General features: G+C 39.2%; 1 protein-coding gene across 1 annotated transcript; it reads left to right on the plus strand.

Moving 5' to 3' along the window:
- Positions 1 to 54: 54 nt before the first annotated feature.
- ATG12 (autophagy related 12) lies at positions 55 to 23,012 on the plus strand. The gene is made up of 4 exons (XM_006047263.3): positions 55 to 436; positions 12,242 to 12,378; positions 20,546 to 20,608; positions 21,256 to 23,012. The coding sequence occupies exons 1-4, from the start codon at positions 274 to 276 to the stop codon at positions 21,313 to 21,315; spliced, it is 423 nt and encodes a 140-aa protein (XP_006047325.1). The 5' UTR covers positions 55 to 273; the 3' UTR covers positions 21,316 to 23,012.

Here is a 23,012-nt window from a genome sequence, read left to right on the forward strand (position 1 = left end):
CTGAGGGGCGCGTGCGCACTCGGCGGCTGACGGAGACGTCTCCCAGAGATCTTTTCCGGAAGCTTGCTGGAGTGAAATAGTAGTTGCTTTGTCAGCGGTCTGGGGACCACAACAGATTCGACGCAGAGGACCAACCTGCGATTCCGAGTCAGGGTTGGGTTGGGTTCTCCCCCGCCCCTACCCCGGCGCCTCTCTAGAGATGCTCTTTGGAGCAAGGCCCGCCCACTGCACTCGCTGAGCCAGCGCTTCCGCCCTCCCTTTCCTCCAAGCAAGATGGCTGAGGAGCAGGAGTCTGCGCTGCAGCTCCCTCCCTCAACTGCTCCCGAAGCTGAAGTGCCTACCGAGGTCTCCCCAGAAACAGCCACTCCGGAGCCCCCTTCTTCTGCTGCAGTTTCTCCGGGAACAGAGGAACCTGTCGGTGACACCAAGAAAAAAAGTAATTTTCAGAGCACTGTCTCTCTGGGCAGAGGCGGGAGGTTGAGGTTGTGTTCGAAAAGGGATGGAGGCTAATAAGCAAAAATAGGGTAGGGCCGGTTCCAGACGAGGTTCTTGACCAGTCAGGAGAAAGGAAGTATACTTTTCGGCTTTCGAGACGTTTGAGTTGAGTGCCTCGAAAGAAAAGCTATCCCTAGAGGCGCCTTCGTGATGTGGTGCTGGGTTTTAAAACCGTGTACTCTCATCTTCCTTTGAAATAGCCAGACTGCGAGCTATGTGAGGGTGGGAGCACTGTGGGATCTTGGTAGCTCCGAGTACTTAATGCGAGATCTAATTATTTGAATAGTGACTTTAGCTGATACTGATTGTTGTTCAGTCGCTCAGTCGTTTCGGACTCGGTGTGACCCCATGGACTGCAGTACTCCAGGCTTCCCTCACCTTCACCATCTCCCGGAGTCTGCTCAAACTCATGTCCGTTGAGTCGGTGATGCCATCCAGCCATCTAGGTGGTAAGGATAGTCTGTAGCAGATCTGAAGTAGAATCCACACCTTCCAACTAGGTCACCGGTTTTTTTTATACCAAATGGGTGTGAGCTCATCTTGGACCAAAAAACGGGTTTTGAACACTGCTAAGGGAAAACCGAAAATATTAGCATAGCCTTAAAAAAAAAAAAAAAAAAAGGCAACACCATTTTGGAATCTTTGTAACGAATTACATTCATTACAAATCATTTCATTGCTTGAACTCGCTGTCCTCAACCCTTTATTGCTTGAGAATTAGTTCACCATTGTAAAATACAGAAATTCCTTTGTAAAATGCAGAAATTCCTAAGTGGAGCACTCTGTAGAGTTGCCTATGAGAAAAGCAGGAAATTATTTTCTGTCTCTAGTCTTAAAGTGTAGGTATGGCGTTTTGTGCTTACTGATCTCTAGGCCCTTCATCCAACTTCATTTTCTGCTGCTGTGGAGTGTAATTGTCTGTCCCATCATTGTCCCTCTTGTAAGTCAGACTGACTCTACATTTGAGGGAAGTCTTTTCTGTCGTTTCCAGCTGATGCACAGTAGGGGAACAAAACCCTGTAATTATTTCTGTAGATAACCACTAAAATCGTCCTTCAGATGAATCCCTTGAGTTTTACAGATCCTCTTATTTTTTTGGAGTCGTTGTGTTTCAGCGGTACAGTGAAGTGAATCAGTTATACATGTATCCACTCTTTAAGATTCATTTCCCATGTTGGTGATGACAGAGTATTGAGTAGCATGCCTTGTGCTGTACAGTAGGTCCCTATTAGTTATCTGTTTTATATATAGTAGTGTTGTGGAGAAGGCACTGGCACCCCACTCCAGTACTCTTGCCTGGAAAATCCCATGGATGGAGGAGCCTGGTGGGCTGCAGTCCATGGGGTCGCAAAGAGTCGGACACGACTGAGCGACTTCACTTTCACTTTTCACTTTCATGCATTGGAGAAGGAAATGGCAACCCACTCCAGTGTTCTTCCCTGGAGCATCCCAGGGATGGGGGATCCTGGTGGGCTGCCATCTATGGGGTCACACAGAGTCAGACACGACTGAAGCAACTTCGCAGCAGCAGCAGTGTTGGTCCCTTTTTTTTAAATTTAAATTTATTTATTTTAATTAGAGGCTAATTACTTTCAGTATTGTATTGGTTTTGCCATACATCAACATGAATCCCCCACGGGTGTACACGTGTTCCCAATCCTGAACCCCCCTCCCACCTCCCTTCCCATACCATCCCTCTGGGTCATCCCAGTGCACCAGCCCCAAGCTTCCTGTATCCTGCATCGAATCTGGACTGGCGATTCATTTCTTACATGATATTATACATGTTTCAATGCCATTCTCCCAAATCATCCCCCTCCCTCTCCCACAGAGTCCAAAAGACTGTTCTATACATCTGTGTCTCTTTTGCTGTCTCGCATACAGGGTTATCATTACCATCTTTCTAAATTCCATATATATGCGTTAGTATACTGTATTGGTGTTTTTCTTTCTGGCTTACTTCACTCTGTATAATAGGCTCCAGTTTCATCCACCTCATTCGAACTGATTCAAATGTATTCTTTTTAATGGCTGAGTAATACTCCATTGTGTATATATACCACAGCTTTCTTATCCATTCATCTGCTGATGGACATTTAGGTTGCTTCCATGTCCTGGCTACTATAAACAGTGCTGCGATGACAAAGACAGAAATATAGGTCAATGGAACAAAAAAGAAAGCCCAGAGATAAACCCCTGCACCTATGGACACCTTATCTTTGACAAAGGAGGCAAGAATATACAATGGAGAAAAGACAATCTCTTTAACAAATAAATGGTGCTGGGAAAACTGGTCAACTGCTTGTAAAAGAATGAAACTAGAACACTTTCTAACACCATACACAAAAATAAACTCAAAATGGATTAAAGATCTCAACGTAAGACCAGAAACTATAAAACTCCTAGAGGAGAACATAGGCAAAACACTCTCCGACATAAATCACAGCAGGATCCTCTATGACCCACCTCCCAGAATAATGTTGTTCCCTTTTATTGCCTTCCAATTTACTCTAAGCCGAAACAGACTTTCAAAGGGTTTGTCTTAATATCTAGCAGTCTCAGTCAACAGTTTACTACGTACTTGACCCTGGAGATCACTGTGAGAACTGTGGCTAAAAAATAACTGCTCACAACCTCGATATGGTCTGTTTTCTTGGGTCTGCTCAATTTATGATTTTTAACCATCCTTTAAAAATCAAGTTTTCATTTTCTGGCTTCTGTGAATATTTGAGTTAGCTTCTCTGATGTCACACTTACTTTCTAGCTATTGAATTTGTACCCTGAAATTGTCATCCTTTTTTGAGGACCTTTTTTGATAGAAAAAAGCTTAAATATATCATATAGTCCACATTTGGTTTAATCTACAGCTTATTGAAGCAGACCCAGATTGTTAGTTCTTGCAGCCCTTTAGGATCATCTGAGGGAGCTTTTGAACTACCAGTGCCAAGGCCCTACTTCCAGAAGATTCTGATTTAATTGATGTAGGCATCTGTATTCTTGTAAATGTTCTCCCAGTTGAGTCTTATGTGTAGCTATGGTTGAGAACTACAAGCAAATTACCTTTTATAATTTTTTTAAAAATGTATAGCTTTAATTATAAATATTTTTCTTCTGTAGCTTCTTGCCCTTGCCTTCTTCAGTAATACAGCTTACTATTTTCTCCTTCACATTCTTGGAATGTGCAGTTGCAGTTGACTGATTGATAGCCCCAGGGAATTTAGGGAACAGGGACCAGGTGGTGTGGAAGATCAGTTAACCAAAATCCCCTTAGTTATCTCCCAGTTCATCTTTTTTCCTTGGATAACTGAGATTAGAATTACCAAGTGGAAGAAGAAAGATAAACTTTAGTAGAAAGATAAACAGTGCATTATGTGTTCCCGATGGCTTCATTCCAGGGATAAACTTGAATAAATTGATCTCAGTAAACTCAGTGACCCAATTTTTTAATACCAAGGAATGGGACAAGAAGGATGTAGCAGAATAGAGTTGACTTTAGGGGGCAGCAGAACACTTCTGCTTTCAGTCTTTCTTTTGATTTAATATTTAATTTTTTTTAAATTGAAGTATAGTTAATTTGGGCTTCTCAGGTGGTGCTCTGGGTAAAGAACATGCCTGCCAGTGCAGGAGACTTAAGAGAGTCGGGTTTGATCCCTGGGTCAGGAAGATCCCCTGGAGGAGGGCTTGGCAACCCACTCCAGTACTCTTGCCTGGAGAATCCCCTGGACAGAGGAGGCTGGAGGGCTACAGTGTGTAGGGTTGCAGAGAGTCAGCTATGACTGAATCAACCTAGCAAGCATGTGCATAGTTAATGTACAGTGTTGTGTTGTGTTAGTTTCAAGTGTCCAGCAAAGTGATTCAGTTACATGAGTGTGTATTGCTCAATCATGTCCAACTCTGTAACCCTGTAGACTATAGGCCACCAGGCTCCTCTGTCCATGGGATTTTCCAGGTGAGAATACTGAAGTGGGTTGCTATTTCCTACTCCAGGAGATCTTCCTGACCCATGGATCCAACCCAAGTCTCTTATCTCCTGCATTGCCATGTGGATTCTTTACTTCTGTGCCACCTGGGAAGCGCCTATTCAGCTAAACATATATGTATAGATTCTTTGTCATATTCTTTTCCATTGTACATTATCACAAGATAATTGAGTATAGTCCTGTTTACCTGTTTTATATCTGCTACTGCTAAGTCGCTTCAGTCATGTCCGACTGTGTGACCCCATGGACTGCAGCCTACCAGGCTTCTCCGTCCGTGGGATTCTCCAGGCAAGAACACTGGAGTGGGTTGCCATTTCCTTCTCCAGTGCATGAAAGTGGAAAGTGAAAGTGAAGTCGCTCAGTCGTGTCTGACTCTTAGCGACCCCATGGACTGCAGCCTACCAGGCTCCTCCATCCATGGGATTTTCCAGGCAAGAGTACTGGAGTGGGGTGCCATTGCCTTCTCTGCCGTTTTATATCTAGTAGTATATATTAATCCCAAACTCCTAATATATTCCTCTCCCCTTTGCTGCTGCTGCTAAATCGCTTCAGTCTCGTCCGACTCTGTGCGACCCCATAGACGGCAGCCCACCAGGCTCCTCTGTCCCTGGGATTCTCTAGGCAAGAACTCTGGAGTGGGTAGCCATTTCCTTTTTCACCTCTCCCCTTTGGTAACTATGAATTTGTTTTTTATGTTTGTGACTCTGTTTCTATTTTGTAAATAAGTTCATTTGTATCATTTTTTTAGATTCCACATATAAGTTGTATCATATGATAATTATCTTTTTCTGTCTGACTTAATATGATCTCTAGATCTATCCCTGTTGCTGCAAGTGGCTTTATTCTGTTCTGTTTTTCGCTGAGTGATACTCCATGTCTTTTTTCCCATTTGTCTGTTGATGAATACTTAGGCTTCTTCCATATCTTGGCTATTTTAATAGTGCTGCTGTGAACATGTGGGTGTGTTACTGTTTTCTCCACATACATGCCCAGGAGTGGGATTGCAGAGTTTTATGGTAACTAGTTTTTTAAGGAACCTCCATACTGGTCTCCATAATGTCGGTTAATTACATTCCCACCAACAATGTAAGAGGGCTCCTTTTTCTCCACACCCTCTCCATCATTTATTACTTGTAGACTTCTTAATGATGCCCATTCTGATTGATGTGACTTCATGGTAGCTTTGATTTGTATTTCTCTCATAATTAGCAGTATTGAGCATCTTTTCAAATGCCTTTTGACCATCTGTGTCTTCTTTGGAGAAATAACCTGTTTAGGGCTTTTGCCCATCTTCTAATTGGGCTGTTTGGGTTTTTTTGATACTAAGTTGTAAGAACTCTTTGTGTATTTTGGAAATTAATCCCTTGTCTGTTACTTTATTTGTAGATATTTTCTCCCAGTCCATGGGTTGTCTTTTTGTTTCCTTGATGGTCTCTTTCACTGTGCCAAAGCTTTTAACTATTAATTAGGTCCTGTTTGGTTACATTTGTTGTTATTTCCAGTACTGAAAGAGACAGATTCAGAAAAATGTTGCATTTTATGTCAGAGTGTTCTGCCTGTGTTTTCCCCTAGGAATTTTATAGTATCCAGTCTTATATTTTAGGTCTTTAATATATTTTGAGTTTATTTGTGTATGTGGTGGTAGTGGATGTTCTGATTTCATTCTTTTACATGTAGCTGTCTAGTTTTCCCAGCAGCACTTACTGAAGAAACTCTTTTCTTCATTGTCTATTCTTGTCTCCTTAGTAGTGGATTACTTGACCATAAGTGTGTGGTTTCATTTCTGGGCTTTCTCTCCTGTTTGATTGACCTTGTGTCTGTTTTTGTGTCAGTACTGTCTGGTTTTGGTGACTGTAGCATTGTGCTGCTGCTGCTGCTGCTGCTAAGTCTCTTCAGTCGTGTCCAACTCTGTGCGACCCCATAGACAGCAGCCCACCAGGCTCCCCCGTCCCTGGGATTCTCCAGGCAAGAACATTGGAGTGGGTTGCCATTTCCTTCTCCAATGCGTGAAAAGTGAAAGTGAAGTCGCTCAGTCGTGTCCGACTCTTTGCGACCCCATGGACTGCAGCCTACCAGGCCCCTCCGTCCATTGGATTTTCCAGGCAAGAGTACTGGAGTGGGGTGCCATTGCCTTCTCCAGACTGTAGCATTGTAGTATAGTCTAAAGGCAAGGAGTGTGATTCCTCCAGCTCTGTTCTTTCTCACGGTTGTTGAAATACTTGTTTTAGTTCTGTGAAAAATGCCATTGGTAATTTGATAGGAATTAAATTGAATCTAGATTGTCTTGGGTGGTGTAGTCATTTTAACTAGTATGATTCATCCAATCCAAGAACACAGTATATCGTTATCGTTCTTTTGTGTTGTCTTCGGTTTCTTTCATCAGTGTCTTACAGTTTTTGGAATACAAGGTTTTTGCCTCCTTATTTAGGTTAATTCCTAGCTATTTGATTGTTTTTCATGTGATGGTAAGTGAAATTGTTTCCCTAATTTCTCTTTCTGGTATTTTGTTGTTAGTCTATGGAAATGCAGCAGATTACTGTACACTAATTTTGTATCCAGCAACTTAAGGGAATTCATTGATGAGGATTTTTGCATCTGTGTTCATCAGTGATACTGGCCTGTAATTTTCTTTTTTTGTGATACCTTTTTCTGGTTTTCCAGCAGGGTGACCTCATAGAATAAGTTAGTAAGTGTTCTTTCCCCTGCGATTTTTGGGAATAGTTTGAGAAGAATAAGCATTAAATCTTGTAAATATTTGGTAGAATTCACCTGTGAAGCCATCCGGTCCTGGACTTTAGTTTATTGGCAGTTTTCGAATTCTTCATTCAGTTTTAGTACTGGTAATTGATCTGTTCATATTTTCTGTTTCTTCCTGGTTCAGTCTTGGAAGATTGTACCTTCCTTAAAATTTATCCATTTCTTCTCAGTTGGCCATTTTATTGGCATATAGTTGCTCAGAGTAGTCTCTTACAATCCTTTGTATTTCTGTGGTGTCTATTGTAACGTCTTTTTCATTTCTGATTTTATTGATTTGGGCCCTCTTCCTTTTTTTCTTGATGAGTCTGACTAAAGGTTTATCAAGTTTGTTTATCTTTTCAAAGAACCAGCTTTCAGTTTACGTGATCTTTGTCTTTATTTCATTGACTTCTGCTCTGATCTTTATTTTTTCTTTCCTCCTAACTTTGGATTTTCTTTGTTGTTCTTTCTCCATTTGCTTTAGATGTTAGGTAAGGTTGTTTGAGATTTTTCTTGTTCCCAAAGTAAATCTGTATCACTGTCAACTTTCCTTTTAGAGCTACTTTTGCTGTGTTTCATAGGTTTTGGATCATCGTTCGTTTTCATTTGTCTCTAGGTACTTTTTATTTCCTCTTTGATTTCCTCAGTGATGCATCGATTGTTTAGCTTCCATGTGTTTGTGTTTTTTTGCAGTTTTTTTCCAGTAGTTTATTTCTAACCTTGCATTGTTGTGGTCAGAAAAGATGCTTGATATGAATTCAGTTTTCTTCAGTTTACCAAAGCTGGCTTTGTGGCACAGCATGTAATCTATCCTAAAGAATGTTCCCCGTGCATTTGAGAAGAATGTGTATTCTGCTGCTTTTGGATGGAACACTCTATAAATATCAGTTGAGTCAGTCTAGTCTAATGTGTCATTTAAGACCTATATTTCCTTATTGATTTTTCTGTCTGGATAATCTGTCCCTTAATGTAAGTGGGGTGTTAAAAGTCGCCAACTATTGTTGTGTTACTGTCATTTACTCCTTTTATATATGTTAACATTTGCCTTATACGTTGAGGTGTTTCTCTGTTGGGTGCATGTATGTTTACAATTGTTATATCTTCTTGGCGCGATCCTTTCATTATTATGTAGTGTCTGTCTTTGTCTCTTGTAACAGTCTGTATTTAAAGTGTATATTGTCTGATACAGCTGTTGCAGCTGTGGCTTTCATTGGGTTTCCATTTGGTGGATACCTTTTTCCATTCCCCACGCTTTCTGTCTATATGTATGTTTAGATCTGAAGGGTTTCCCTGGCAACTATACAGATTTTGTTTTTGTATCCATTTAACCAGTCTTTTTTGGTTGAAGCATTTAGTCTCTTTTCTCTTAAAGTAATTATTGATATCTATGTTCCTATTGCCATGAAATTAAAAGACACTTACTCCTTGGAAGGAAAGTTATGACCAACCTAGATAGCATATTAAAAAGCAGAGACATTACTTTGCCAACAAAGGTCCGTCTAGTCAAGGCTATGGAGAAGGCAATGGCAACCCACTCCAGTACTCTTGCCTGGAAAATCCCATGGGTGGAGGAGCCTGGCAGGCTGAAGTCCATGGGGTCGCGAAGAGTCAGAGACGACTGAGCGACTTCACTTTGACTTTTCACTTTCATGCATTGGAGAAGGAAATGGCAACCCACTCCAGTGTTCTTGCCTAGAGAATCCCAGGGATGGGGGAGCCTGGTGGGCTGCCATCTATGGGGTCACACAGAGTCGGACACAACTGAAGCGATAAGGAAAGTCAAGGCTATGGTTTTTCCAGTGGTCATGTATGGATGTGAGAGTTGGACTGTGAAGAAAGCTGAAGAATTGATGCTTTTGAACTGTGGTGTTGGAGAAGACTCTTGAGAGTCTTGGAAGAAGAGACTCCCTCTTCTTCCAAGGGGACTGCAAGGAGATCCAACCAGTCCATCCTAAAGGAGATCAGTCCTGGGTGTTCATTGGCAGGATTGATGCTGAAGCTGAAACTCCAATGCTTTGGTCACCTCACGCGAAGAGTTGACTCATTGGAAAAGACTCTGATGCTGGGAGGGATTGGGGGCAAGAGGAGAAGGGGACGACAGAGGATGAGATGGCTGGATGGCATCACTGACTCGATGGATGTGAGTCTGGGTGAACTCCGGGAGTTGGTGATGGACAGGGAGGCCTGGTTTGCTGTGATTCATGGGGTCACAAAGAGTTGACACGACTGAGCGACTGACCTGAACTGATTGCCATTTTGTTAATTATTTTGGGTTCATCTTTGTAGGTCTTTTTGTTCGCCTTCTTTCATTCTCTTGTGATTTGATGAGTATCTTTTGTGTTACGTTTGGATCCCTCTTTCTTTTCTGTATGAATGTCTGTTAATAGATTTCTGTCTTGCAGTTACCTTGAGGTGTTTATGTAGGTGCCTATACGTATAGGTGCTTGTTTTAAGTTGCTGATCTCTTCATTTTAAAAGCATTTTAGATACTTTACAGTTATACTTTTCCTCTTTTTATAGTTACTGTTTTGATATTATATTTTACATCTGATTTGTTTTATGTATTGTTTAAACTGCCTATTATGGATACAGATGATTTTACTATTTTTGTCTTTAAATTTCCCTGCTAGCTTTGTGTACAAATGATTTCCTGCCTTTATTGCATGTTCGCCTTTACCAGTGAGCTTGTCTGTGTCATAATGTTCTTATTTCTAGTTGTGCCCTTTTCTTTTCCAGCTACAAAAGTTTCTTTAGCATTTTTTGTAACGCTGGTGGTACTGAGTTTTTCCAGCTTTTTTTTTTAATCTTTAAAGTTTTTGATTTCCTCATCATATCTGAATGAGAGCCTTGCTGGGTAGTGTGTTCTTGGTAGTAAGTTTTTCTCTGTCATCACTTTAAGTATATCATGCCTCTCCCTTCTGACCAGAATTAAAAAATCAGCTAGTAGCCTTATGGAAGTTCCCTTGTATGTTTTATACATACAAGTATTTTGTTTATCTTCAGTTTTTGTCATTTTGTTTACAATGTGTTGTATATTTCTCTGTTAAGTAATCCTGTATGGAGCTTTCTTCACTTCCTAGACTTTGGTGACTGTTTGCTTCCCTAGTTTAGGGAAATTTTCAGATATCTTTTCAGATATTTTCAGATATCTCTTCAGATATTTTCTCAGGCTCTCTCTTCTCTCTCTCTCTCTCTCTCGCTTGCTCTCTCTCTCTCTCCTCTCTCTCTGTTCCCCTTCTAGGGTATAATGTGAATATTACACCTTTAATGTTGTCCCAGAAGTCTCTTAAACTATCTTCATTTCTTTTCATTCTTTTTTCTGTTTGGCAGCAGTGATTTCCACTATTTTGTCAGAACTAATCATTCTTCTGCCTTATTGTTAAAAAAACTTCGAATTTTTTTGTTAAGTGAAGTAACTTCTGGAGAAAAATTCATAGTCTTTCTATTTGCATCTTTGTATTTTGAATTACTGAAACGTTTGATTTCTCTGAAACCTTTTTGGCCCTAGTTGATATATTTTCTTTTTAATAATTTGTATTGTTTTCCTTCATTAAAAAGTTTATTGTAGAAAACTTGGTAATTACAAATAGCACAAGTAATATCAAGTAATAATCACCTATAATACTCCTACTAGGAAATACTATTTTGGAGCATATTCTACATTTACATGAATATGTGCCTGTGATGGTTTTAATGAAATTGAAATCATTTTCAGTTTTATATGTGATTATGCTGTTTTATTGGAGAAGGCAATGGCACCCCACTCCAGTACTTTTGCCTAGAAAATCCCATGGACGGAGGAGCCTGGTGGGCTGCAGTCCATGGGGTCACTAGAGTCGGACACGACTGAGCGACTTCACTTTCACTTTCCACTTTCATGCATTGGAGAAGGAAATGGCAACCCACTCCAGTGTTCTTGCCTGGAGAATCCCAGGGAGGGGAAGCCTGGTTGGCTGCCATCTATGGGGTCACACAGAGTCGGACACGACTGAAGCAACGCAGCAGCAGCATGCTGTTTTATATGTAATACTTTTTGATAAATTTTAATACTATAAAATATGCTTTATAATACTTATCTTTAATGGTAGCTTAATTATCTTATGGTTTAATGAGTGAGTTATATGATACTGCTGTAAATACTCTATACATAATCATTTAATCTTTATAACAATCTTACCAGGTTTCTGCTATTATCCTCATTTTATAAGTGGAGAAAGTGTAGTATGGAGAGATTAAAGGGCTTACCTAGATACATGTATACATACCTGGCAAGTGGCAGAGCCAAGACTTTGAACTCAGGGAGCTCAGAGTGTGTGTTCTTTAACTTTACTATAGTATATAACTTCTATCATAGAGTATAATATCTTTTATTTAACAATCCCCTCTAAATATCTGTGTTGGAAATTTAGATTTATCTTTTTTTAATTAAAAATAAATGTTTCAATGAAAGTGAAATTCTTCTAAATGAATCTGTTCATGTCTTGTATTTTTAATCTCAGGCATGCCTCCAGGATCCTGAGTACATAAACTGTGTATTGATTGAAGATTTCAGCTTTCTAACGCCTTTTATATCCTATCCTCTTTAGGCGCATCAGCATACTTGTCAGTATAGTTCATCATTGAACAGCATGAGTTTGAACTAAGCAGGTCTGCTTATATCTTCACATGTGGCTCAGTGGTAAAGACTCTGCCTGCTGATGCAGCAGAGGCTGGTTCAATCCCTGGGTCGGAAAGATCTCTTGTTGAGGAAATGGCAACCCACTCTAGTATCCATGCCTGGAAAATCCCATGGACAGAGGAGTCTGGTGGGTCCATGGACTTACAAAGAGTCAGACGACTTGGCAACTGAGCAGCAAGTTACTTATACATGGATTCTTTTCAATAAATACCTACCAGAATAATAGATAATCCATTGTAGGTTGAATCTGTGGATGCATAAGTTATAGGTGGATTTTCAACTGTATAGACATTGATGCCCTCAGTTCCTGTTTTGACCAGGGTCAACTGTTTGTTTTTGTTTTCCTTTACAGTTGACATTCTGCTAAAGGCTGTGGGAGACACTCCTATAATGAAAACAAAGAAATGGGCTGTAGAGCGAACCCGAACCATCCAAGGACTCATTGACTTCATCAAAAAGTTCCTTAAACTTGTGGCTTCAGAACAGTTGGTATGAAACCAATGGTGGTCATTTACCTACAGAAATTCACAGAGCATTCATCTCTCAGTATCCAGGGGGGAGGGGATTGATTCCAGGACCATCTTCTGTAGATGCTCAGGTTCCTTATATAAAATGGCATATTTGCATATAATCTGTACATGTTCTCCCATATACTTTAAATCACTTTTAGATCCCTTATGATACCTTATACTATGTAAATAGTTGCCAGTACCCAACAAATTAAAGTTTTGCATTTTGGAACTTTCTGAAATTTTTCTCTCCAAATGTTTTTTCATCACAATTGGGTGCATCTGAGGGAGCATTCAGAGCCCATGGATTCAGAGGGGGAACTATAGTTCTAGGCGACAATGAATAACTTGTATAGAAATACATATGGAGCCACATATGTTACTTCAGTAATATCCTTTTATTTCTTTTGTTAGTGGAATTTCTGTGCTTTATTGAAGGATTCTCTGGTGAACTCTGAAATGAAATGAATTTTTTTAGCCTACTGTATTGGTTTTCCTCAAAAAGTCACTGAATGCCCATGCAGAAAGATCTATCCTAGAATATTGGTACAGAGAGTTCTGGAGTTCTCTTTGTTCTGGTGTCAGTATTGCATCCTTCCCGTTCTTCTCAAGGTAAGCAGTGCACCTGTGCCATGTGCTGTGGAAGAACTAAGAGATGCTCAATTCTTCCTTCATGAGCTTGAACTGCAGAAATCTGCTTATACGCAGCCCTTGAACAACATGAGTTTGAACTGCAGAAATCCATGTATATGTGGATTTTTTTCAAATACATAGTGTACCGCTACACGACCAACAGTTGGTTGAATCTGCCTTGTATACCTAGGTTTTTGACTGCTCAGAGGGTTGGCATCCCACCCCCTTGTTTCTAAGGGTCAGCTGTATTCATTTCATACTGTGGTACATGTTAAGCATTTCATGCCAGATTGTTAGGATTACAATTTTAAATGCCACTGGTTTTGAATTTGGTATTTGACCACAGAAACTTAAACGTCTGCATGGATTTGACTTTTTGTCACATATATTAATATATAAAATACTTTTATCTTCAGATCACACTCTTGGTCCGTGTTAACACATAATGTATAAGTGGATACGTAATTGAAGAATCATTAACTGTTTTTTGAATACAATTATGTATATGGATTGGGAAGGGATATAGTTGCTGTGAACACAGGAATGAGAACTGGTAAAATGAATGAAGTGATTATTAAGTGAGGTTTGTTGGAATTTATCTCTTTTTGTCAGTGAAGAAGAAAGTACTCTGATCTAAGATTTTGATGGTAATTGGTTTTCACGGAAGTGTCATGTCATGAGTACAAAAGTTAAGTGCAAGATAGGTTAATCACCACAAGTTAACTTGAGATAAGGATAGCATAAAGCCAGGGATTCCTCCAAAGGAAGTTGAAAGGGGGAAGTGTTGGAGATTTTTGAGTTTTACAGGTGAACAGCTCCATTTGTGACCACTTGGAATGAGAAAATCATGTTTTCTAAAGAGTGCCATAAAGAATTTGATTAAGTTTCAGAGATGGGCAAGAAGATTATAGTGTCATCCACTTGCATATGGTAGCTAAAACCTGAGGAACACAGGACCTTGCCTAGAGGCCAAGTCTAAATGGAATAGTTAGGGGGATGAGGACATACACTTAAGAGACTACTAAGGGTAGAGCATGAAGAGTTGGAGGTAACTAGAGGAGAACCAAGTAATTCAGGCATTACTTTTAGAAATTTGTAGATAGAAGAAAAGACAAAACAGTGCTTTGTTCTATGTTAATGTTAGAATTTTGACAGTTTGTATTGCCTATATTCAATAATCTGAAAGGACTTCATTGTATTTTGTATTGCCTGTAGTCAGTAATCTGAAAGAACTTGGTTGATGTCAACATGTATTTGGTTGAACCACGTAAAGTTTTCATTCATGAATCATTTTGACCCAAAAAAACGCCAGCAATTTCATATGGTCCAATTTTAAGCTTCTATAGTGAATATGACTATCTTTTCCCTGTTAAGCAATAGAAAGCATAAAAATCATCTTTTTATCACTTTTCTAGATGAAACTAGAACTAACGTCTTCTAGCTTCTTAGAGCTGCTACTGTCATTCAGTTGCTGTTGTCTCTTACTATTTGCGACCCCATGGACTGCAGGACACCAGGCCTCCCTGTCCCTCACCGTCTCTTGGAGTTTGCCCAAACTCATATCCACTGAGTCAGTGACACCATCCAACCATCTCATCCTCTTTCGCCCCCTTTTGCTGCCCTCAGTCTTTCCCAGCATCAGGATCTTTTTCAATAAGTCGGCTGTTCACATCAAGTGGCCAAAATATTGGAGCTTCAGCTTCAGTATCAGTCGTTCCAGTGAATATTCAGGATTGATTTCCTTTAGGATTGACTGGTTGGATCTCCTTGCAGTCCAAGAGACTCTCAAGCGTCTTCTCCAACACCACAGTTTGAAAGCATCAAACCCTTTGGCTCTCAGCCTTCTTTATGGTCCAACTCTCAGATCCATTCATGACTACTGGAAAAACTATAGCTTTGACTATATGGACCTTTGTTGGCAAAGTGATGTCTTGCTTTTTTAATATGCTGTCTAGGTTTGTCATAGCTTTTCTTCAAAGGAGTAAATGTCTTTTAATTTCATGGCTGCAGTCACCATCTGGACCCTACATTATTTTAGCAAAATAAATGTCAAAAGAAAAAGTAATGCTGGGGATTCTGGGAAGATAGCAGTGGTGTCAGAAGGCATGAATTCCCACTAAAACAGTCAACTAGAAAGTAAAACCAAATCCCCATAGTCAGTCTACTTAAGACTCAGATGACAGTATCCTCGTGAACCCTAAGATTCAAGTTGGTAGAAATTCCCAACAACTACAGGATCTGTGTCTTATTAGCAGATGTGCTGCCAAAATATGCAAGCAACCTATCAATAGATAAGTGGATAGAAGATGTGAACACACACACAGAGCACAGTGGAATACTTGTTCAGTCACCAGGTTGTGTCCAACTCTTCATGACCCCATGGACTGCAACACACCAGGCTTCTCTGTCCCTCACCATCTCCCTGAGTTTTCCCAAGTTCATGTCCATTGCATCAGTGATACCATCCAACCATCTCCTCCTGTGTTGTCCTCTTCTCCTTCTGCCTTCACTCTTTACCAGCATCAGGGCCTGAAGAGTCAGCTGTTCACATCAGGTGGCCAAAGTATTGGGGCTTCAGCATCAGTCCTTGCCAAAGATGGAAAAGGTGTATACAGTCAGCAAAAAGAAGACCTGAAGTGACTGTAGCTCAGATCATCAGCTTCTCCTAACAAAATTCAGGCTTATCCTAAAGAAAGCAGGGAAAACCAGTAGGCCAACCAGGTGTGACTTAAATCCCCTGTGAATATACAGTGGAAGTGATGAATAGATTCAAGGGGTTAGATCTAGTAAACAGTACCTGAAGAATTATGGACAGAGGTCTATAATATTGTATTCAGTTCAGTTCAGTCGCTCAGTCGTGTCTGACTCGGGGACCCCATGAATCGCAGCACACCAGGCCTCCCTGTCCATCACTAACACCCGGAGTTCCCTCAAACTCAGGTTGATCGAGTTGGTGATGCCATCCAGCCATCTCACCCTCTGTCGTCCCCTTCTCCTCCTGCCCCCAATCCCTCCCAGCATCAGAGTCTTTTCCAATGAGTCAACTCTTCGCATGAGGTTCGCCAGAGTATTGGAGTTTCAGCTTCAACATCAGTCCTTCCAATGAACACCCAGGACTGATCTCCTTTAGGATGGACTGGTTGGATCTCCTTGCAGTTCAAGAGACTCTCAAGAGTCTTCTCCAACACTACAGTTTAAAAGCATCAATTCTTAGGTGCTCAGCTTTCTTTATAGTCCAACTCTCATATCCATACATGACCACAGGGAAAACCATAGCCTTGACTAGACGGACCTTTGTTGGCAAAGTAATGTCTCTGCTTTTGAATATGCTATCTAGGTTGGTCATAACCTTCCTTCCAAGGAGTAAGCGTCTTTTAATTTCATGGCTGCAGTCACCATCTGCAGTGATTTTGGAGCCCCCCAAAATAAAGTCTGCCACTGCACTGTTTGCACTGTCTCCCCATCTCTGTGCCATGAAGTGCTGGGACCGGATGCCGTGATCTTAGTTTTCTGAATGTTGAGCTTTAAGGCAACTTTTTCACTCTCTTTCACTTTCATCCAGAGGCTTTTTAGTTCCTCCACACTTTCTGGTGTCATCTGCATATCTGAGGTTATTGATATTTCTCCCGGCATTCTTGATTCCAACTTGTGCTTCTTCCAGCCCAGCATTTCTCATGATGTACTCTGCATAGAAGTTAAATAAGCAGGGTGACAATATACAGCCTTGACGTACTCCTTTTCCTATTTGGAACCAGTCTTTTGTTCCATGTCCACTTCTAACTGTTGCTTCCTGACCTGCATATAGACAGCAAACAAAACCATCCCAAAGAAAAAGAAAGAAGCCAAAGTTGTCTGAGGAAGATTTACAAATAACTGAATGGAATGCTACTGAGCCATTAGAAAGAAAATTTGCCATTTGCAGCAACATGGATGGACTTGAAAAGCATTATGCTAAGTGAAATAAGTCAGAGAAAGACAAATACTGTATGATATCACCTATTCATGGAAACCAAAAAATACAAAAAACCAGTGAATATAACAAACAAGAAGCAGACTTAACAGATACAGAGAAACTAATGGTTTCCAGTGGTGGGAGTAGGGTACAATATAAGGCTGGAGAAGAGGGATGTAAGACAGTTGGATGCAAGATAGGATGGAGGATGTATTGTACAACACGGGGCACATAGCCTATGTTTTGTAATAACTGTAAATAGAAAGTAACCCTTAAGAATTGTATTAAAAAAATTTTTTTTAACTTAAAAAAAGAACTTCAGCCTGGAGTGTTTGGTTGCTCAGGCTCTGGGATGTGTCTTGGGGAGAGGTGGAATGAAATGTTGAAAGAATGTCAGGGACTTCCCAGATGGTCCAGCAGTTAAGAATCTGCCTTGCAATGCAGGGAACCTGGGTTAGACCCCTGGTTGGGGACCTAGGGTCCTACATGCCATGGAGCAGCTAAGCCTGTGTGATGGCAACTGCTGAGCTTCCACACCACAACTAGAGAGTTCTGTGCACCACAATGAAGAAAAGAATGAGAAGACAAGAAATACTGAGTATGAACAAAGGAGAGTAAACATATAGATACCAGGAGTCCCTGAAGAAGAAAACCAAAGCAAAGGAACAAGACAAATACTTAGAACTATAATTCAAAAGAAATTTCTTCTAAAAAGATTTGAAACTACATATTGAAAAAACTTACCAAGATCCTGAAAATACTAATCCAGGGCAACCATCACCAAAACACATTCTGGCAAGATAACTGGACATGAAATAAAAAGAAAAATCCCTTGGACATCTAGGGCGAAGAGATCATAGCTTAGGATACTTCCAAATGTGACTAGCAGAGATACAAAGAAAGTGTTGAGATAATGGATTTTATATACTATTAATGCAAAGCTGGCTTTTAAGGCAGCAACTATTAGCAGTGTGCAAGAACTGAACAGTATGCTGTTTCCATGAACCCTTCCTACATAATCTAATTGAGAGGTTGTAACAACCAAAACGACTCAAGAGACATGACTTAAAAACCAATCATTAGTCTTTAAAATTTTATCCTCCCACATTCTAGCATTTAAAGATTGCATTTTGAAATTTTTACCTCCATGTATCCCCCATATAAACTACCTTAATTGCTTTTTATATTAAAGTCATTTTCAGTTGCTAACTCCTGCTACAGCGTTACATAGGTTTCTTACAGTTCTCTACTATATCTGCTGTATTGTCCCTTCGACACTCACAGCATCTTTTGTTGCTTTTGCCTACAGAGTCCTAATTATTACTCTCTTCACCTAGTTAAGTCCAAATTTGGTCCTCAACTTTTTTCTTCCAGAAAGTCTTTCCTAACCAAACGGCTAGGCTAAACTAATGCCACATCTTTGTGCTGCACACCTTCTCAGTTGCATCTTGCCCAAGTATATATTCTTATCTGAGTATGTTTGCTTATGGAAGGTGGGAATCACATTAATCCTCATTTTTGTTCCACCCCTTGTGCATTTCCTAGCACATAATAGACACTCAGAGTTTGTCTACTGAAATAAACTAAATTTCATCCAGAGTCCGTTTCCTAATTTAAAGTGTACTAAAAAATAATAAAATCTGTGTTCACTCAGAGTTGAACTGTCAGGAACTAAACACAAATTATTATGTCTCTATCGTAGGAAATTCATGTTAAAATGCACACTGATTTCTGAAATTACGTTAGAACCTTAATCAGTCTTAATAGTGAATTGATATTTGATTATTTTAAATAGTTAAATAAGTGTAACTACTAGTCTATTGAATACATCTACCAAGCGCTTATACTTGACGTGTACGATCTCATTTTATTGTTCCCAGCAGCTTCAAGAAGCATAGGTCCTGTTAGTTTCCGTATTTACAAACAAGCACACAATTTGAAAAAAGTTACTTGGATTTAGAGCCAGAATTCAAACCTGGATCTCAGTAGAACCCCTCCTCTTAGTTGTACTTAGTCGCTCAATCGAGTCTGACTCTGCCAGGACTGTAGCCCACCAGGTTCCTGTGTCCATGGGGATTCTCCAGGCAAGAACTCTGGAGTAGGTTGCCATGCCATCCTCCAGGGGATATTCCCAACCCAGAGGTCAAACCCATTGCACGTGGATTCTTGACCATTTGAGCCACCAGGGAAGCCCAAGAAATACTGGAGTGGATATCCTATCCCTTCTTCAGGGGAATTCCTAACCCAGTAATAAAGCTGGGGTCTCATTGCAGGCAGATTCTTTACCAGCTGAGCTACCCAGGAAGCCCTCTCTTCCTTACTTAAGAAGTACTGTTACCACTCTATATTGTCTGAAGGAGAAATGTACGTGATATTTATTCTTGTTCTAGCTGGTATCCCAAATAGTGTCTAGTAACCAACTATTTGTGTGTGTGTGTGTGTATTTAAGGACAGTGTGTGTATATATATATTTAAGAACTAAAAGATTAGTACCACGGTTAACAACCACTGGGACTCAAACTGTCATTAAATGATAGGATTGAAAAGAGTTAGATGACTCATTTGTATAGAATTTGTAAAATTATTTCTGTTTCCCAATAAAACAAACTGAAACCACAAATTTTCTCTAAAGCCATATACTGTGAGTGTATTTCTTTCATATTTCTTCGTAGAATATGCTCATATGTGAAACCCAGGAAATTTTAGTCTTAGAATTTAATATAGACAAAGGAAAATTGTGTTAACCTTCAGTGTTTTGTTTTCTAAAAAGGAAACTATGAAAAGTCACTTAGACACTATGATCTTTTGCTTCAGTATCTTCAGGAATTTTTTTAAGTACTAAAATGTTTTAGTAGACACAGACTAGACTGAAACATTTAACAGTGAGTCCTTTAAGGAACAACAAGATTGTAAGGATATTAGATTTCAATTTTGTTACATTTTTTTTCTGTGTCATTTGGCCGCAAGTGACTTAAGGTGATGCAATGGTTAAGAATCCGCCTGCCAGTGCAGGAGATACAAAATACGCAGGTTCGAGCCCTGGGTCCGGAAGATCCGTTGGAGTAGAAAATGGCAACTCACTCCAGTATTCTTGCCTGAAAAGCTGCATGTGCAGGGGAACCTGGCGGGCTACCGTCCATGGGGTCCTGAAGAATTGGACACAGCTGAGCACACAGCACACACTTAAATGTTTTGATTTGGGGCTGTGTGTGTAAAACTTTATTAAGAGAAACTTTCTCTTTAATTATTAATAAATGAGAATATTGGTATTTTTTACAAATGTAATTTCTTGAATAAGTCTTTAAAAGCTATTGGTGAAAACAAAAGTTTCTTAGTTATAAAAAGCTGGAAACAAAAATTCTGTTACTCCTCCAAGGGAAAAAAATTCTGTTCCAAAAGATCTCATTAATTACTAATTTATGAGAATTAGAAGGAGTTTAGGGACACTTTGTTCACTTCTGAAGACAAAGAATTTGAGATAGCTGACTGGGAACCAGAAAAATGCAGATTAATCTGAATACCTTTAAAAATGAATCACCATAAATGTTCTTCTTTCTTGCAGTTTATTTACGTGAATCAGTCCTTTGCCCCCTCCCCAGACCAGGAAGTTGGGACCCTCTATGAGGTAAAACATTCCTGCTTTATTTTCTTCGTGGAATATGCTCATCTGTGTATAATGTGATCATTAATTCACATCATTTAAGAGAAGGAAATGGCAACCCACTCCAATATGCTTGCCTGGAAAATGCCATGGACAGAGGAGCCTGGTGGGGTACAGTCCAGGGGGTCGCAAGAGTCTGACATGACTTAGCGACTGAATAACAACAAGAAGTTCATAATTGTCTGTCAAAACAAAGAGATTACTTTGTTGTGTCTCTTAACACCTAGAACATAGTTGTGTCTCAATAAATGACGCAGTGATTGAAAAATTAAGGAATGAATAATACAAATAGAAGACGACTGAGATATGACCAAAAAGTGAGATCTCCTTGTTTACCTACAGGGAGTATCCTCCACATTGTTTATATAATCAGTAATCCAGATCTCCCTCCAAGAAATTGAAAAGGAGACTATGTAAGAACGATTTTATTTAGCATCTTTAATGTTTATGATTACTAGTATTTGTCTAATAACAGCTTGTATCTGTTGAAGGAAATAGGCTTTATAGATACATGTACAAGGATATTTATGATACACATAATAATTCTTAGTTTCATCTAAAGATAACAAAAATTGAGTTTAATTTTCATTGCATTTTTTTTCTTTTTGTAGTGTTTCGGCAGTGATGGTAAACTAGTCCTGCATTACTGCAAATCTCAAGCATGGGGATGAACTACAGAGGAAAAGATCTTCCTAACTTAAAAGGAATCTTCACAAAGGAAACTGCTCTGAAAAGTTTTCGTTTTGTGGCAAGAGACTTGTGATTGTAATCTGTTCAGCATGTATCTACTATGACCCATGTTTATTTAAAATATCCACAGAGTAGATGGACTTACAAAAATGTGATTTGTATTAATACAAAAATCATCATAAAAGATTGACATTAGTATATACCCATTACTACATTTATTCCTTCAGAGGTATCTTCAAGGTATTGAAAAGGAAACTAAGATGATATAAAGCTGCTTTTGTACTACTACTCAAAATAACTGAAATTGTTTACTTGAATAATTAGCACTCTACTGATTTTTTTTTTTCTCCCACTCTAGAAGTCAATTTACTAAAAGATTCTTTGGGGGCATATTCAGGGGAGTCCAGTTTGTTTGCGGCAGCGATAGGCCTTTTCTCATTCACATTTCTGTCACCTGTTACCTTGTGAAACAGATTTGCATCGACCAGCTGGCTTTATTACCTTAGTCAGTCAGTAGAGGGCAACCCAGCTGCCAGAAAGAGAAGATAATAGCTATTCCTGCTAATTTCTAGCAAATGTCTAGCCAGGAGAGCACACGTGTTGACACACTGGAAAACTGCTTTAGAGAAGAGTCATGGTTTTGGTTTGTTTTATTGGGAAACAGAAGTAATTTTACAAATTCTAGACAAATGAGTCATTGAACTCTTTCAATCCTATCATTTAATGATTCTTGAGTCCCAGTGGTTATAACTGTGGTATTAAGCTCTCTTTTATTTCTATAGTGTCAGAAACTCTCAGTGAGTAAGCTTGGAAGCATCTTTCAGTTTTTTATAATGTATTTTCCAACTTGAAAATGCTCAAAGAATAATTGGAAAATAGCTAGATTTTATGCCATGAATAAAACTTTTTTTTTTTACTGATGCTATTAAACTGATAATTGCTTTAATAAGATTTAACTTTTTTCTTCATTCTGTATTATATTTGTGATGCAGCATTTTTATAAAACATTCTAATAAATTGGAGTGTTCAAACAGGGTCTGAGGTGTGTGCAAGAAATCTAAGTGTTTATTTTCAAAGATAATGAGAATGATATGATTTTGTCAAAGACAAAGTCCTTTGAGTCCCAGAATGTACTTTATGGTTAATGATTTGCCGTACATTATCGTTAGGGAATGCCAAGGAACAATTCATTCAGTTTAAGGTAATGAAATCATGTCCACTTCTCATTTTCTACTTGAGAACAAATTTCTAAGCCCCCTTATAATGATGTCCCTGTTTAATAAATTAATGCAACTAGTATTTAGCCCTGAAATAATATAGGTTGAATTGTGTAAATTTATTTTGTAAGGTGAATTAAGAAATCAGTATATGTGTTGAAAGTTGGAAAGTATATTATTTTCAGATCAAACAAGTTGAATATGGTGAAGATCTGTTGTCTAGTTTTGTGCTCTTACAGTTTACTGAAGGATGTAAATATATTTACCTGTATGCATTTATATTTAACAGATGGCAAGAATGTGTTTAACTTGCGTGTATATTATGTTTGCTGCTAAGGTTTCAAAATGATAGACTGTTTACTTAATACTTAACAGTCAAAACTACTTGAGTTTGAATTGTGTCATCAACTTATTCTTTTTTGATCTGAGTAATTAATTTGTTAAATCTGAGATTAGCTAAA

The sequence above is a fragment of the Bubalus bubalis genome, chromosome 11 (assembly GCF_019923935.1).
Source record: "Bubalus bubalis isolate 160015118507 breed Murrah chromosome 11, NDDB_SH_1, whole genome shotgun sequence".
Lineage (NCBI taxonomy): Eukaryota > Metazoa > Chordata > Mammalia > Artiodactyla > Bovidae > Bubalus > Bubalus bubalis.

Coding starts and splice junctions, on each gene's coding strand:
- ATG12 (XM_006047263.3), top strand. CDS start 274: ATGGCTGAGGAGCAGGAGTCTGCGCTGCAGCTCCCTCCCTCAACTGCT. Junction 12,379..20,545: donor TTGTGGCTTCAGAACAGTTG/GTATGAAACCAA, acceptor TCTTTCTTGCAG/TTTATTTACGTGAATCAGTC. Junction 20,609..21,255: donor AAGTTGGGACCCTCTATGAG/GTAAAACATTCC, acceptor TTCTTTTTGTAG/TGTTTCGGCAGTGATGGTAA.